General features: G+C 42.2%; 2 protein-coding genes across 3 annotated transcripts; one reads left to right on the top strand and one right to left on the bottom strand.

Moving 5' to 3' along the window:
- Nucleotides 1–438: 438 nt before the first annotated feature.
- gle1 (GLE1 RNA export mediator) lies at nucleotides 439–8,348 on the top strand. Its single transcript, XM_070904382.1, has 15 exons — nucleotides 439–576; nucleotides 1,610–1,856; nucleotides 2,213–2,337; nucleotides 2,534–2,682; nucleotides 2,771–2,831; nucleotides 3,305–3,556; nucleotides 4,204–4,426; nucleotides 4,607–4,719; nucleotides 5,098–5,310; nucleotides 5,800–5,990; nucleotides 6,075–6,204; nucleotides 6,311–6,415; nucleotides 6,603–6,685; nucleotides 6,811–6,874; nucleotides 7,243–8,348. Exons 1-15 carry the CDS (start codon nucleotides 478–480, stop codon nucleotides 7,309–7,311), a joined length of 2,124 nt encoding a protein of 707 aa, XP_070760483.1. The 5' UTR covers nucleotides 439–477; the 3' UTR covers nucleotides 7,312–8,348.
- Nucleotides 8,349–9,077: 729 nt separating this feature from the next.
- Nucleotides 9,078–13,558, bottom strand: ptgesl (prostaglandin E synthase 2-like). 2 transcript variants are annotated; one of them, XM_070904543.1, is made up of 7 exons: nucleotides 13,262–13,558; nucleotides 12,185–12,373; nucleotides 11,785–11,840; nucleotides 11,246–11,398; nucleotides 10,740–10,940; nucleotides 10,531–10,648; nucleotides 9,078–10,151 (listed from the first exon to the last, which is right to left on the bottom strand). In XM_070904543.1, exons 1-7 carry the CDS (start codon nucleotides 13,556–13,558, stop codon nucleotides 10,023–10,025), a joined length of 1,143 nt encoding a protein of 380 aa, XP_070760644.1. In that variant the 3' UTR covers nucleotides 9,078–10,022. The 2 variants fall into 2 exon arrangements, with proteins under 2 accessions (XP_070760644.1, XP_070760643.1); XM_070904542.1 differs by having other exon boundaries at nucleotides 13,268–13,558.
- Nucleotides 13,559–16,422: the final 2,864 nt, after the last annotated feature.

The raw sequence follows: 16,422 nt of genomic DNA, 5'->3' as shown, positions 1-16,422 counted from the left end.
TGGACCAGGTGAAGCTATTAGATAAAATGCATATTAGTGGATGGCTTTTTCGGCACATTTTCTGTACTATATATATAATGTGTAATACTGCAATCAGCTTTTAAGTTCTGGCGTGAGAGGTGAGTATTTGAATAAGTAAAAACAAATAATGGACTGCGTGATTAAAAAAGGCGGGCCCCTGGAGGGACTGTGATAATGTGTTCCCCGTTGAGCCATCGGGTCTGAAACACTCTCAATGGTAAAATAAATCTTGTTATTACATAGTTTAGATTTTAACGCTGCCGATGGTATTTAAATGAGATCACTGAACCATAAACAAAATATAATAAAGGTACGTCCCAGCCGGAACCACACAGCGTTTAAACAGTAAGTAGGCGGGCTGTTTCTCGTCGGATTGGAATTTATGTAACCTCATCCGGCGGCTTAAAATCTAGCCCAAAACTAACTAGTTTGTAGTTTGTTTACCACGCTGTTGTGATGCCCGCCGAAAACCTACGATGGGAGACTTTAGAGGCTTTAAAAAATTCCCCGAAGGCAAATATCAAATACGACCCGTACTGGTCGGAACGGGACGAGGTGAGTTAACGCTAGCTAACTCAGACGTTAGCTGACTCGCTAATGGCTAGTCAGGGTTAGCCAGGCCAAACTGTCCCTGCTTGTTTTAGCTATAAACCTTAAAGAATTACTTAATTAAAGTGACTGTTTAACCATTTAACGGTGTGCACTGAGGGCAGTTAGCCACCACAGTTTGCTAAATCACCAACACTGACCATTAGCAAGCAGCACCAGCAGGTGGAAGTCTTTAATTAGTTAAATTTATTTAATCATAGCTGACTCTTCTAACCCAACTTAATAGGATTAAACTAGATGAAGAACTTGCTCTTCACTTTTTAACTAGTGTAGAAACTTTGTGTGTTGGTCTTCCACTGAGGTTGATATGGTCTGAGTTCATGGCCGCGCATTAAGTTACGTTAACAGTGGTACATTTACTGACGAGCTGTACTTTAGTACAATCTTGAGGTACTTGTACTTGTACTGTATTTCCCTTCTATGTCACTTCCTACTTCTACTCCACTACATTTTTCTGACAGATGTAGTTTGTAGTTACTTTTCAGATTTAAGATTGTACACACCTGCTTTTTTAAAAAACTTTTCACTTCAAGAATGTAAATATTTTTTATCGTATATTTGTACATACTTCTCATTTCTATTTTGATGCTACTTTTCTATTCTTGAATGGGAGCAGCTGTAAGTTGTGTAATTTCCCCCCGGGATCAATAAAGTATTTCTGATTCTGATACAAAACAAACAATACTCCTATACAACAAAAGCGATCTGTCTTGCAGTAAAAGTACCTTTTTTTTTTTAATACTATATGTACATTTTGCTGATAACACTAATGTACTTTTACTTAAGTAGGATTTTGAATGCAGTACTTGTATTTGTAGATTGTTGTATTGGTACTTTTACCTGAGTAAAGGGTCTGAATACTGGTAATTAAGTAAATTTGCTCAAACACTCCACTTCTCCAATTTTGAGGTGCTTGTGCCATTAAACACCCTCCATGAATGAAGTACACTTGAGGTTTACTATATCTGTGTTCTTGCAGCATATTTTGGCCGGTTGTAAAGAGGCCTTCAGCTTGTCCCCGCACTCTGGGGTCATATTGGAGCGTCTCAGCTCTTTACCCCTGCAGACGTCCTGCTTTCTGGGCTCCAGCTCTGGAGACTCCAGCCCTGGCCTCTCTGAGGAGATCTCGGGCTCGGTTTCCTCCACAGGATCCATCCCTGACATCAACGGCAAGCACACCACACCTTATGCAGCCCCGTCTTTGAGGATCGAGAGTGAGCAGGCAAGTCTCTCCTGAGTACATGCTCATCTTTCAGTGTTTTTGTATGTGAGGAAGAAGCTTGTTGAACTACACTGTGTTTCCTGATTGTTAAAGGAAGAGTTCACGTAACTTTTGTGTGATTCGACCAAGGTTCTGGCATTTAGTGGTATTTGTATGTTGGCATTCAGAGTGCAAATACACAGTACATTATACTTTTTCTGTGGAGCTGGATGTTTCTATAAAATGAGAACAGCTACACACTTTGTATTACTTTCAGTTTGAACTCTAAATTCATCTACCTGTCTGAATATCTGACTCTGTCTTTTCCTCACGTGAATGTGTTGCAGGCTGTTAGTGATGACACGAAGGATGGAGGTCCAGAGGCAGATGTCAGCGACGTTTCCAGTCCTGCATCACTACCTGCCATTTCCCTGCTGTCGCCCAAAGCCATGGAGATGGCAGGACGTATTATCAAATTTGAGGAGGAACAACGAGAAAAGGCCAAGGTCTGACACAATGAATCTTAATCAGAATCGCAATCAGGTTTATTTCCAACATACAAAAAATTTGCTTTGGTATTTTGGTATTAAATGTAACCTGTCTACTGTGTGTGTATGAGGTTAGTAAGGTGTAGTAACACTGACATGCAGACAGGAAGCTCTGCAGTCTCACCTGATTGATGTCTTAAACGTGTCGGCTCAGATGGCGCTCAAACTGCGGCAGGAGATGCAGGAGAAGCTGGTGGCGGCGGTGGCGAGCTCCGAGTCGGAGCAGCTGAAGCGCTTCGAGGAGTTCATGGAGCTGAAGCAGAGGCAGGAGTTCCAGAGTATGAGGGACATGATGGACAGAGAGTAAGAGCCACCGGCAATGATGCAGGTCTTATGGTGGTTGTGGTTTAACGTTTCTGAAATCAAAACCTTTCCATTTTCTGCTCTGTAGAACTAAAGAGAGCATCGGGCGTCAAGAGAAGCTGAAGGAAGAGCAGCGACACAGAATGAAGGTATGCCCATCAGACCACATGTAGAAAGGATACTACTAAAGATGGTCTGGAAACACCATGAACTCTGGTGGTATTTATCAAACATCTCAGACTATGAAAATCCGTCCTAACTGGCTAAAGATTGATGAGTTTTAGGTCTAGGAGTCAATAATTGTATCACCTTAATTAACTTAAAAAATGACACCAGCGGTGCTGATATTTAGGAAGAGCTGCCAGGAAATGGAGGTCAGACAGAGACATTTCATATTAATAGTAAATATAATAGTATTGTGATTGACCTGATGCAAAAAGAAGAGGTCATGCTCTTAGCATCTAAACCGAGGTTCTCACAAACGTCGACAGACACGTAGACGACACAGAAAATGCTGCTTTGAAATAGATTATTTGTCACAACCAACAATTTTGAAACTTCTGTTGGCAGCCTCGCATGTTTTGTAGTATAAACACATTTTCCTCGTCGTCCTCGGCTTCAGATCCTGAACCTGCGGCTGAGGGAGGCGGAGCAGCAGCGCATGCGGGAGGCGGAGCTCGAGCGGCAGCGGCAGGCGGAGGGAAGGGAGAGACTGCGTAACCTTAACACCATCCAGGAGGAGATCCTGCAGCTCAACCAGCTGCTGGAGCCGTCCACCAAAACTGACCTCCCACCGGCCAGCCTCAGCTCCTACAACACCCGCGGGAACCAGCTGTGCTCCCAGGTGTCCGAGGTGGTGCGAAAGACGGCAGAGGTCAGTTTCAATGCTGATTCCTAAAGTCCAGGTTTGGATTGGGGCTCATTTCTGCACTGACGGGGGAAAGTCTCCAGAGAGAGATGGAAAGTGATCGTGTTTGTTACAAGTTTTTTATTTCAAGTAGCTACAATCACCAAGTTGAGTCTAAGTGAAGAAACACGAGCAGTCAGACAGGTTGGAAACAAACCCATAGGTTAGTTAGTATTTACTTATTTGGAAGATAAAATACAAAAGTAAATGATTACCCAAACCTTTTCTATACGTCCGTCAAAGTTTTTTTGCTCAACTTTGTGGATTCTTCTATAAAAATGTGAAAAATGCCTGAAAGAATTTCCCACAGTCCAAGCTGACATCTTCAAAATAGCTTTTTTCCCTCTGACCAACAGTTAAAAATCCAAACATATTTAATTTACTGTGAAGTAAAACAGAGAATTTTGCCATTTGTTGCATCTTTTCTTTTCTACGCTGCACATCTGATCGACCCTCCAGTTGCTCCATCTTTAAAAACTCTTGGTGTTCAAACTCAGAGAACTAAATCATTTCTCATAGAGATCTCCTCTTTCATAGATACTGAACATGTCAGGGTGACTTTGGGGGAAAAGTGCATAAGACTCGGTGTAACGGTTTGTACTGTGTCTTTCCAGGGAGAGTTTCCCAGCGTGGAAGACATGACCGTGGCCGAGCGAGCCCTCCATGAGATGAGGGCGCTGATCCGGCTGATGCAGGAGGAGGTCGCCAAGACTCAAGAGAAGAAGAAGAAGGATCAGGAGGAGGAGGAGCAGCGCAGGAAGCAGGTGGAGCTGCAGGCGCAGCAGGAAGCCCAGAAGAAGGCGGCGCAGTCGGCCAAAGAGAAGGCACGGAAGAAAGGTGAGAGAGTTTAGAGCAACTTTAAGGACTTTTAGTTTTCTAATGAGACTTCAAACCCTCACGTGGCGGCAAGAAGTGAATGTGTACGTTTGGTGGACTGCCGTTATTACAAGTTGATATTGTTTTGGTCTGTAATGCTGACATACAGAATACAGTGAGTACTTTCGAACCTTCCAACAGGGCTGCAGAACAGCGCTGAAGACAGCACGCTGAAATGGTACAAGAAGCTGCAGGAGTCGGCCGCTCAGTGCGCTCAGTCCTTCGAACAACTCAACTCCCCAAAAGACGTCCAGGTGAGTTTGTGCTTCTCTGCATGAATGTTTGTAATCTAACCAGGAAGTTCATACTCAAAGTGCTTTTACAAATTAAAGAAAAGAGTAAAGAGTAGACAACTAAAACAGCAGCATGATACAGATTCATCTCAGTCAAAGAAAAGTAAAGAAGATGATGAATCTGACCAGACTCTGATGTTCATGTGATACGAACTTACCTGACAGTCTTTAATACTCTGTGTTTGGCCAGCACCCAAAATGTATTGAGGTTCAATAACCAGCCACAATATTAAGCGCTGTTGAGGCAAGAAAAAAGTGCAGTAATGGTGATAAATGTTGAGTATTTTCTTGTGAGCAGAGGTCTGTACAGCTGGTTTCATGTCTCTTCTCTGGACTCAGACCAAGAAGCTGAAGCTAGAGCTCCAGAAAGCAGCCAGCATCCCCGTCAGTCAAATCTCCAGCAACTCGGGATCGCAGCTCCGAGAAATCTTCGACAAGATCGACAAGCTGCTGTCGGGGCGGGCGGTGGTGTCGGGGGGGAGGTCTGTCTCCACCTCCCAGCATCCTCAGGGTCTGGACTTCGTCAGCTACAAACTGGCTGAGAAGTTTGTGGTGAGTCCACCTGCTGCTGTTTAATATATCATCCCAGAGAAATGTCAAAAATCTCTGTTGGTGTCATTACGAAAAAATAACTTTATATCTTTATTATCTTTTATCTCACTTTTACATTCATTATAAAGCAGATAATGGCAGATAATTAATTGACAACCAGTTTGATGATTGATTAGTCATTTATCAAGCAAAAAATCTGAACATTCTCTGGTTCCAGCATCTCAAATAGAAATATTTTGGGGGTTTTGGACTGTTTGTTGGATGTTCACTGAGATTTTAAACACTGAATTTTAAAAATTTACCAGCCTTCAATAATTACCAAGTTTATCTGGCTTCCCTTGGGTCCACGTTCCAGATTCGAGGAGGTCCCTGGTTTTACTCAGACAAGTTGTCCTCTTGCAGAACACAGAACAATCACATTCCCAGTATTCAGTCTTCAATGTGTACAAGTATATCCTGTTTTTCTGATGGAAGTGTTTTCCCCCGTAGAAACAAGGCGAGGAAGAGGTGGCGTCTCACCACGAAGCCGCTTTCCCCATCGCCGTGGTGGCCTCTGGCGTCTGGGAGCTGCACCCTCAAGTGGGAGAGTTCATCCTCGCCCACCTGCACAAGAAATGTCCGTACGCAGTCCCACATTACCCTCCGATGAAGGAGGGAACACCTGTGGAGGAATATCAGAGGTCAGGGAGACAGAAATGTGTCGCTCCGCCCTCCTCTTACTTATTATGTTTGATGAATCACTAAAATGATCCTCGCTTCATCAGGATTCTTGGTTACCGCGTGGACGACTCCGGGGTTGAAGGTCAGGACAGTTTCCTGAAGAGGATGTCCGGGATGATCCGTCTCTACGCTGCCATTATCCAGCTGAGGTGGCCCTACGGCTCCAAGCAGGGGGTAAGAACTGTAACCCACCGAACACCATTTCAAAGCATTAGACCTTCGGAGCACAGTGATCCTGCGTCGTGTTGAATTAAAGCACTTTGTACTTGATGTGTTCCAGGCTGCTCCTCATGGTCTGAACCACGGCTGGCGCTGGTTGGCTCAGATGCTCAACATGGAGCCTCTGGCAGACATCACAGCGACGCTGCTCTTCGACTTTCTTGAGGTGAGTCCGTGTACGTCTTGTGACTTCCTGTGTTTCTGGTAGTCTTAAATGTGAGTTCTGATGAGTTCAGGTGTATGTGTTTGTTCATGGTTGTATCGTCGTGAGTGAAATAAAGTTTAGTACATGTCAGTCTATTAGTTGATCTGTCTTGAGGTGAGAGTGTTGATGTTTGTCTTTTTGTCTCCAGGTCTGTGGTAATGCTTTGATGAAGCAGTATCAGATCCAGTTCTGGAAACTCATCCTGCTCCTTAAAGAGGAGTACTTCCCCAGGTACAAACTCACTCTAGATTTAAGGCGTGTTTCACCAGCAGCTCAAATTATTTCAGCAGCAGTTGTCGCCGCATGTTTACCGCCTTCTGTCTGATGAGTTGGATGCGTCTCTTTGGTGTCTCCAGAATTGAAGTGGTGACCAGCACCGGACAGATGGGCTCCGTCATCAGACTCAAACAGTTTTTAGAGGTATGTTACTGCTAATGTTAGCACTTTTATTAATCTTGTATGTTGCATTAACTCTGTTAACTCTACATTAGTGATGAGTGGATGAAGACGCTCCGGAGCTTTCTTTCTATTTGAGCCAAAAAAGATTTGAAGCTTTGCGGCTTCAAACGCAGCAGCACAGTGACACCTGGTGGCCTGAGAAACTCACAGCAGTCCTTCAAGACTGTCCTTCAAGTCTATTGTCATGATAAAATACAGGATTACACACTGTAATGCAGCCGTAGCTCCCTCCATGCTACACACAAGTCATATAAAAAGTTATTGCAGTAAATGGATAAAATTATTTATTGTGAAAAAACCAAACAAATCTTTTTGTCCTCCACACGTAGACGTCTCTGCAGAGCCGACAGATCAGTCCGCCCAAAGGCCAGCTGAGCTCCATGTTCTGGAGGTCGTGATGGAGGAGGAGCAGCCATGTTGGATGTTGCCACATGAGGCCGTTTAGGATTGAATAAAGTAGTGAGATGTGATCTGGTGCTGGGAAACTGTCCTCTGTGGCTGGAAGGAGACTTTCTCTACAACTTCAGTCGGACAAGACGAAGGAAGACGGTTGGTTTCACTGGACGCCTCAAAGAGCTGATCAGGAGGAATTTGATGGACGACGACTCACTGGAGGCCACTACATTTGATTACTGAATACTATATGTTCCAAACGAATTAATTCTCCAGCTTTGGAACCCGTTTTGAACGGCCAACAGCAAGATATTTATCTCTGGATGAAGCACTTCTTGAAGCCATCGTCTCTCCAACACATCCGTCCTCCTGACATCTGTTCAGATGGTTTTCTCGTCGTTCAAACGTGTGTCTGGTGGTTTTCTGCTTCTTACAGCTTTAGAGTATTCTTACTTCTGAAATGAGGACGTGGAGAATAAATAATGCGTTGTGTTGAGATTTTTCTCCCCCATGTTTTTTGTGAAGCGCCTCAGACTGAGTCGTCCGAAGTTCTCCAGAGTTTGAGATCATAATGTGGAGCTGCTTAGTTTGACTGCGAGTTTGTTGTAAACACTTTGACTTTATTTGGTCACTACAGGATCACTGCTGGTTGTTTTTATTAAGTCTCGACAGTCGCTGTTCAAATCAGAATTGTGTTGAATGATTTGAACTTTTGATATTTATTTTTTTTTATGAATGGTGTGAAGATTTGTGGTCGCTGAATCATTGAGAATGAAGTTATCTCAAGATTAGAAATGCATATATATGTAAAGGGGTTTAACTGCTGAAGTGCATCAGTCAGTATCTCCAAAACACCAACGATTTGATCCTCATGTTGAAACAGAAATCTCTAAAGAAACTCTGTGCTTTGTTTTGTTCCAGCAGTCGTTGAGGAGAAGCAGAGCAGAGGCGTGTTATGTAGATTATACAGGTGTGTTACCAGAATGATCGTAATCTTCATCTGTAAACCAAATGTCTGAAATAAATCCTCATCTGCAGTTTACTGGAAGTTTCCGTCATCCTTGCGTTTGTTTTTTTACCCTCCATTTAAAAAGTAAAATTGTCTTTTTTCAAAAGGAGAAAGAAATGAATAATTCAGCGAGTGTGTTGGACACTTTGAACCTCAAGCTTCTGTGCTGGATAAAGACACTCTGGTCTGTGTCCATTGTCTTAAGATGAATGTATTTTATCACAGTTCTGGTACCAGGAAGTCGACTCCAGAAAGACGCAGAAATCCACCCGTCTTCCTCTGCTGTTGTGTCACCTGGCCCCAGAATGAGCCTGTGGTAATCTGATAAAGCACCATGTAATGCTGCAGGACCCAGTTCACCCAGTACATTAATGGTACAAATTCCCAAATAAACTTGCCAAGTAGTCAAATGACCAAAAGACAATCAATACTCAAGTGAACCGGGACGTCTGGGGACATTTTATAAACGTATCAATCAACTAATTGAAAAATAACATCAACAGATTATTCGGTGATTAAAATATTAATTAGTAACGGCCTGTATTTCAAAAGTAAAACCAGATGAGTGAGGATTTGATTTGATGGTTTTATTAATGAGGTTTTGTTTACTTTTGCCTCTGACGATGTTCTGAAGATGTTATCCTGCATATGTTTAATTAGAAAATTGTCATTTGTATTTACTTTAACTCCTAATACTAATTCTGTGTTATACCAAACAACGTAAATGTCTTATTTATCAAATAAAAACACACAACTCCAGGTTTCCTTTTTTATTTTACCTTTTTACAACTATCTACATTTAGTTGGTTTTAATACAATTAATTCAGAAATTTATCTGCAGTTTGCATATTAAAGTACATTCAAACCGGCAGCACCAGTTCTTAACATTTTATCTTATTTTACCCCAAAGAGAACACCTGCCCATCTGCCAGACTGATCCCGCATCAGTTACACAGAGAAACAACCATCTGAAACAAATAGAGATAACTGATCTCATGGTATCTGGAACAAGTTTACACAGAAACAGTTGAACCGAGAACTGCAATGACCTGAAAGTGTCGATGTAAAAGTCAACTAGAACCTTTTATTCATTTGTTTTCTTACAGTCAGCAGAGGTTGAAAGCTAAAACTTCAATGTTGGAAAATGGGAAAAGATTGGAGCAAAATCTGAAGAAATAAAAACAGATTTGTACGGTAGAGAGATCTTGTTTGGTCTTTTCCATAAATACAATAAGCTTGTGAGTCCTTGAGGGAGACCGAAATCTTTGGCTGAGAACCACTGAAGTAGTAGTAGTGAAGTACGCAGTGAAGTAATCTAGATATATATATATATAAAATCTAGAGATACGCGCAGTTCCCAAATTACAACAATGATTTGATCATGGTGAGGACTGGAAAATATTTCCTTCAGTGAAATATACATGCAGATTTGATGGTTCCTCCACAAAGCAGCTTGGTCATTAAATGGTTATCTGGCGACAGTATATGAATGTGTGTGATCTCTTCGTCTTCATAAACATCTGCATTTAACTCATTCATATAATCAACAGGTGTAGTGACCGTTCTCAAACCGAGTTTCCACCATCAAAGCAGGACGTTCTTGCTTCCTGGTGGGGGTCACTGTCTTTCTGGCGGTTCACTGTTCAGTCTTCTTGAGGCTGGGAGGTGTTCTGAGGTCTCCTTCGCCTGTTCGACTCAGTTCGGGCTTCAGTTGCGGCCCTCGTGGTTGAGCGACGCTCTCTCCATGCGTCTGTACCAGTGTTTGACCTTGGTGTTCTCCATCATGTCGTCAAACGCCTGCAGGCCCTCCATCACTCTGAGGACGCCAAACACCGCCTGCAGACGGAGGACAACAGGAGACAAGTTGACCCATGAAACAGTCAAAAACAATATTAGAGGGCTGAAAAAAAAAACTTTGCTCTAAAATCCTTGAACACCAGCGGGGTAAAAAAATCAAATGTATCCTCTGTACGGTGGCCATTATAGGACATCTTCAACTCTGTTTGCTAGCATGTAGCAATGAGCAATGAAGACGCTCTGATTGTTGTTGTTGTCATATTCTGACATTATGAATAATGAATGCATTAATCAACACTTCCATATTTACTATTGGATGTTAACTATCACAGCTATGCTGACATTTAGTATGTTTAAAGTGTGGGTCCGGGTACACTGGATTTAAAACCTGCTTAGAGAGAGAGACAGGTTCCCTTACCAGGTCTGCCATGTTGGGCTGATCTCCACCCATGAACTTCCTCTTCTTGCCGATGGCTGCCACCCAGTCGTTGACGGCCTTGTAGAGATCCTGCCTCACGTCGTCCTGCAGGTTGTGTCTGTGGCGTCAAAAAAATAATAATAATAATCCCAACTTTCACATCCAAACACGGACTACAAAAAAAAGATATTTCTTCATGTGTCACTCACCGACTTTTCAGCCTTTTGGCGATGATAAACATGGCCGCAGCGCCGACATACTTGGCAAAGAAGCCTTCGTAAGTACCAAACTTGCCCTCGCGTACGATGTAGTCGAAGGAGGCCAGGGCCTCACCGGTAGTTCGGTACACGTTGGGAGATATAAGATGCACGAGCCAATCGTCGGCCCACTGACGCCACTTCATCTCCTCTCTGCCAACAGGAACAGAAAACAAACGCTGAGAACAATTTACATTCATGTCACTTACATCGTAAACCTGGTTCACTGGACCAAACACAGTCTTTTGGGACAGATATCATTTTTTTTATAACTGACTGCAGTTCTAAAACTATTAGTCGATGAAGGTTGAAGGTTAATTGAAGATTAATTGAAGATTAATTGAAGATTAATTGGTTAATTGACAGCCAAGCCACAGAGTGCAACCTTTCAAAATAAGGGTATGCTGATGGTTGCAGGCTGGCAGCAGCTGGTGTGTGCGCTGCAGGTCTGGACTCACTTCTGCATTCCCTTCTCGGGGTACATCACCGCGGTCTCTGCCTCGCTCAGCATCACCCAGTACTTGTTGGTGTACTCCGTCACCTCCTTCCCCCTGTCATTCACCGACTTCATCTCCGGGTAGCAGCGAAGGATCTCAGACACGCTTTTCTCCCTGAATGAAGGGTCACATTCAAGGTCAGTGCAGCCAAATTACAAAAATAAAGTTTATTTTCTCCTGCCATCTATCCGTGCAGAGAGTTTTGGTTTTATTTGCCTGAGTAAAGTAATCATTTTTTTTACTATTTTCTTGATTAATTGCTTTGACTATAAAACGTCAGAAAACAGCAATAAATCCGTTACAGCTTCCTGTAGTTCGAGGCGATTTCTTCAGATGGGGTGGGGGTGACCTGACCATGTTGCATGTTCTCCCCTCACAGTGAATTTAATTTTAACATAAAGGTGTATAGTGGCAGGCTGTACATTGCTCAGGCTGGTTCATTATAATAATTATCAAGAGAAAACATATTTTCATATCACATGAGGGAAGCTACAACTTACTTGTTGATTAAATATGTCTTGAGGGAGCTGATGATGACAGACGAGTCATTTAGTTGCTGCAACAAAAGACAGAGAAGACAAAAAGACAGGGAGGGTTTCATTAAAAATAGCCGCACATTTGTGGAGAAAAAAAGAAATAATAACCAGTTTCATTTCTGAATATCAGGACAAAATGTTTTTATCAGACTGGAAAAGGTTTGAAGCAGCTCTCATTTATTTGAATTCCAAGTTGAAGTGGTTGAGAAAATGTTTTTACTCCAATTTTAACCAAGTCGGACGTGTTAACACTGGTTTGGAGGTAGAAAGGCAGCAACAGTAAAATAATACTTACCTGTTATAACATATATCTGAGGTGAGGAACACCATAGTGGCATTAATCAAGTGTTCTCATCTGTCTTACCACGTCACTGTCCACCATCAGGATGGGAACTTTTCTGTAGACCGACCACTTGATCTCCTGCCTCATCACCGGGTTCACCTCCACGATCTCATACGGCAGCCCGTGGTAGTCCAGGAACGCCCGCACCTTGCTGCAGAACGGGCAGGTCTTGTACTGGTACAGAATCAACTTCAGACCCCCTCCAGAAACCTGAACGAGGCAGCGGAGGAAAGAGGTTATTCTATAACGGCTGGTTCTAACGTACAACATCTTCTAATTAATGTTGCTTTTCTGACAGTTTTTACAGAATTTTAGTATCAGCACACCCAAATATTATATACCGTTGAACATGTCATTAATAAGCTGCTATAACAGCTGATTAAGTGGCCGATATTAGCTTATATTCCTTTGAAGTTTGGAAAAAAAACAATATGAGCTCGTAATACAGAGTCGAGTAAAGTTTATTAAATACAGGCTGATCAACACAGTGTACTATGACAACAGATCCAGTGACTCCTGCAGAGTGACAGCAGCATTCAGTACTCAGTACTTTTACTTCAAGTACCGATACAACAGCAGCAAAATGTACTTGAAGTACCTAATGTAAAAATACTCATTGTTCAGAATAATACAGATCATATAGCTGGATTATAATTATTGACATATTCATGTGTTCATCACGTTAATGTTGCAGCTGGTAAAGATGGAGCTATTTTTAATGACTACTGCTGGGTTGCTTACCATACCATATTATACTGTACTACATCATACTATATTATGTTAATATGTTATACTGTTATAATAATACATACAATACATTCTTATAACTTATTATCATTACATTTGTATTGATAATGTGAATTTACAAAGTAGCTACTTACTAAAGCTGTCAAATAAATGTGGAGGAGTACAAAAGTACAACATTGTGAAGTACAAGTATAGAGTGGCATCAAATGGAAACAGTAAAGTATCTCAAAGGACAGTACTAGGAGTAAATGTACTCGGTCCCATCACTGCAGGTGACCCCGTCAGTGGATCAATGGGACACCGTCTACCGGGCGGACTGTGTGGCCGCATCGCAGACACCTGAGACCGGACACTCACCTTGGTCTCCTCCTCGGCCAGGTGCTGCTGGACACTGAACTTCACAGTCTGATATAAACCCAAACCTCCACCGACCAAGAAGGCACAGCCCAGGACCCTGCCTCCTCCTGCCCTTAGAGAGGACAGCAGTTTGGAGCGGACCCCGGGCCCGCCGGTACCGTAGGCCCTCCTGGACCCGTGTGCGGTCACATTGCCCGCCAGGTAGGAAACGGTACCGGGCCGGCGGGCGGCTGGTGACTCCAAAATATTCCAGCCGACCTTACAAAGCATTCTGGCGCAGGCGGCCGCCATGTTGGTTTTACATAAAGTCCCAGAATGCACCACGAGGGAGGCTTTACGAGGGTATAAATGCCCCGAGTTCAGCCTGTCAGGCTGTATTCTGGGCCAGGGCCGTGCTAACACAAAGTCTAATAAGGGCACAAAAAGGGACCCTGTCTGGTCTGAGGGGGGCATGGTGAGACCCAGTTAGCTCATGTTTATGCCGCTCATACATTCATTTTACACTTTAGACCTCTGGCATTGATAATCACACTAAATAAACTTTTCCCCAAATATAAATATATGTAAAACTTTTAAAATCTCTAAACTAAAATTCTCAGGTCATTTGACAACATTTATTTTTTGGAAGGCATTTCCAGATTCATCAAAGAGTCTTCTATCCAGCTGGACAAAATGTCTGCTGCAGGCTGCACAATAAAGAAGATTTTACAGCCATTTCCCAAGATCACAGCTGGACGTGACATATCCATTTGTTTTGTACGATGCGTCCCCAAAATTCAAGGTTTTCTTATAATATTACTTAATTACATATATTAATCTTGTTTAAATTATTTTATACATTATAGCTAAATAATGATATGTTTCTTGCATCATACAAAACAAACAACATAATACATGTGTGGCACTAGATAACACAAGAGTCGCAAAGTGGGAGTTAAATAGTTTAATGTGCATCTTTTTTTGTTCCAGCTGGATATAGTTTGGCTATGATCCATGACAAAAACACAACATCCAACAAAGAAGTTATATAGTATATATCTGGTTTCTGTCAAGCCTGACGTTATTCTCTTGTTGTATGAGAACTGAAGGCAAACACTCGAGCCAATGTGTAGCTTACAATTATCAGTTATTGTATCATTTATTAATGTGTTGATTCATTTTTCTAATCGTTGTTTAATAGTTTAGTCTATAAAAATGTCAGAAAATAGTGAAAATGTCAAAAGCCCAACCATATCCAATTTACAGCCATATAAATTATCAATGTAATATTAAATTAAATTGATAATTAAAGTGGGTGTAGATTCATTTTCTGTCACCGACATATTGATTAATTTACCATTTCAGGACCTCTGGCTCCAAGACCAAAGTATTAGGTACACCTTATATATCAATATGGAGAGTTTACAGTATTTACAGTTATCATATATTGTAGCTGAATAAAATAAAAAATGAACATTATGTGATTGAGAGTTGTTATAGGACAGTTTGAACCCCTTTAATTGATTGTACAGTGTGTTTGTTTTATATATATAATACTTAGGTTATTTATATTTCAGTCTTTTATTTATATTTATATGTGGATGTTATATCCTGGGTGTGGGTGGTGGTGGCAGCAGGAGAGGTAACCCAGACGTGCCTCCCCTCAGCCTCATGTTTTCCAGCTCTTCCTGGGGGATCCTGAGGTGTTCCTAGACCAGATGGGAGGTCCAATCCCTCCAGTTTGTTCCTATTCTCTGGGGGTCTCCTCCCTGTTAAACGTGTTCAGAAAACCTCCAGAGGGAGGCATCCAGGAGGCATGCCCAAACCACCACAACTGACTCCCACAACCTATATTATATCAGTTTATATTGTATATAATATTTGATGGATTTGTGCAGTAATTCTTCATGTGAGTTGCTGCTGTTTACATCCCCCCAGATGCAAATAAAATGCACTACAGAATTATTACTTTCTGGGTACATGTAACGTATGTAGGTAAAAAACTGTATATGTTGTTTCATTTATTTTTACTCTAAATGTAAAAATGTGTATTTATATGTTCTATGTGTGTGTAGCATGAAGGGGCTACAACTTGTGGCTACACCTGTGTTGTAAAATGACAAATAAATACACAGCAAAGTTACAAACAATACAATATTGCATATCATAAATTTTATCATACATAATTAACAACTAAGATATCAATATTATACGTAAACCATATTTGTTTGACAAAAAAACTTAACTCAAGGTCCAGTCAAGAATAAGTTATCTCTGTTGTCATGGAGATTCAGCACTAGTAAGGGGACCTAAAACTACTATTTTCAAGGGCAAGAATCATAATTACAGTCTTGTTATCGTTGTCCTTTAGACGGATACGTGTGAATTTGTTAAATAATGTTAAAATAGTTATAAAAAAAAACATGTATTAAATAGATTTGGAGTCTGTTCAAGAGCGTCGTTCTACGTGTGGTGCGTTCAGGACCGTCGTTGTTCTGAGATGCTCTTATTTCTCCGACCGCAGCAGCAGCAGCAGCAGCGGCAGCGGCGGCAGCGGCGGCAGCAGCAGCAGCGGCAGGAGCGTCTTGTCTTGGTGAAAGCGGAGATTCCCCCTCAGCCAGCAGCAGCATCCATTTAAGCATCAGTGTTACAGTGGTCAAAATCACCACCACATCTTCCCCGGACTGACCACTCCTCACTGGGATGTCGTCGTCGAGCAACGGCTTGGATTTGAGAGCCGATGCGAGAGGACGCCTCTCCGCTGTATTCTTTCGAGCGTGACTGGAAGGGAGCGGAGCGGCGATGGATGAAGGCAGGAGACAAATAAAATTTTGATAATCGCTGGGTTTAGCTGGCTAACGCTAGCACGCTAATGTTAGCTAGCCCTCAGCTCGCCGCTGGTTGTTTTTTTCTCCCCCCCCCCCGTTCACCGGCCGATGTGGTGTTTTCCTCCACGAATAAACCCTCCTTGATGCCTTTTTATATATAGATGTCGAGACATGCTGGAGTCAGCGAGGACATTTCTCTCAAGGATAAAAGCACCGCAGCTGTCTACTAGCCTCCTAGCTTGTTAGCTTACCCCCCCCCCTTTTTTTTTTTTTTTTTTATTCGTTAATTTTTTTCTCTCGCTCATCCGTGAAGAAGAAGATGCGGCCAGAGGAGGAGTGTGTCTAACG

Source organism: Enoplosus armatus, chromosome 4 (genome assembly GCF_043641665.1).
Source record: "Enoplosus armatus isolate fEnoArm2 chromosome 4, fEnoArm2.hap1, whole genome shotgun sequence".
Taxonomy (NCBI): domain Eukaryota; kingdom Metazoa; phylum Chordata; class Actinopteri; order Centrarchiformes; family Enoplosidae; genus Enoplosus; species Enoplosus armatus.
The sequence above is the reverse complement of the archived record's forward strand: the minus strand, read 5'-3'. Positions and strand labels throughout refer to the sequence as shown.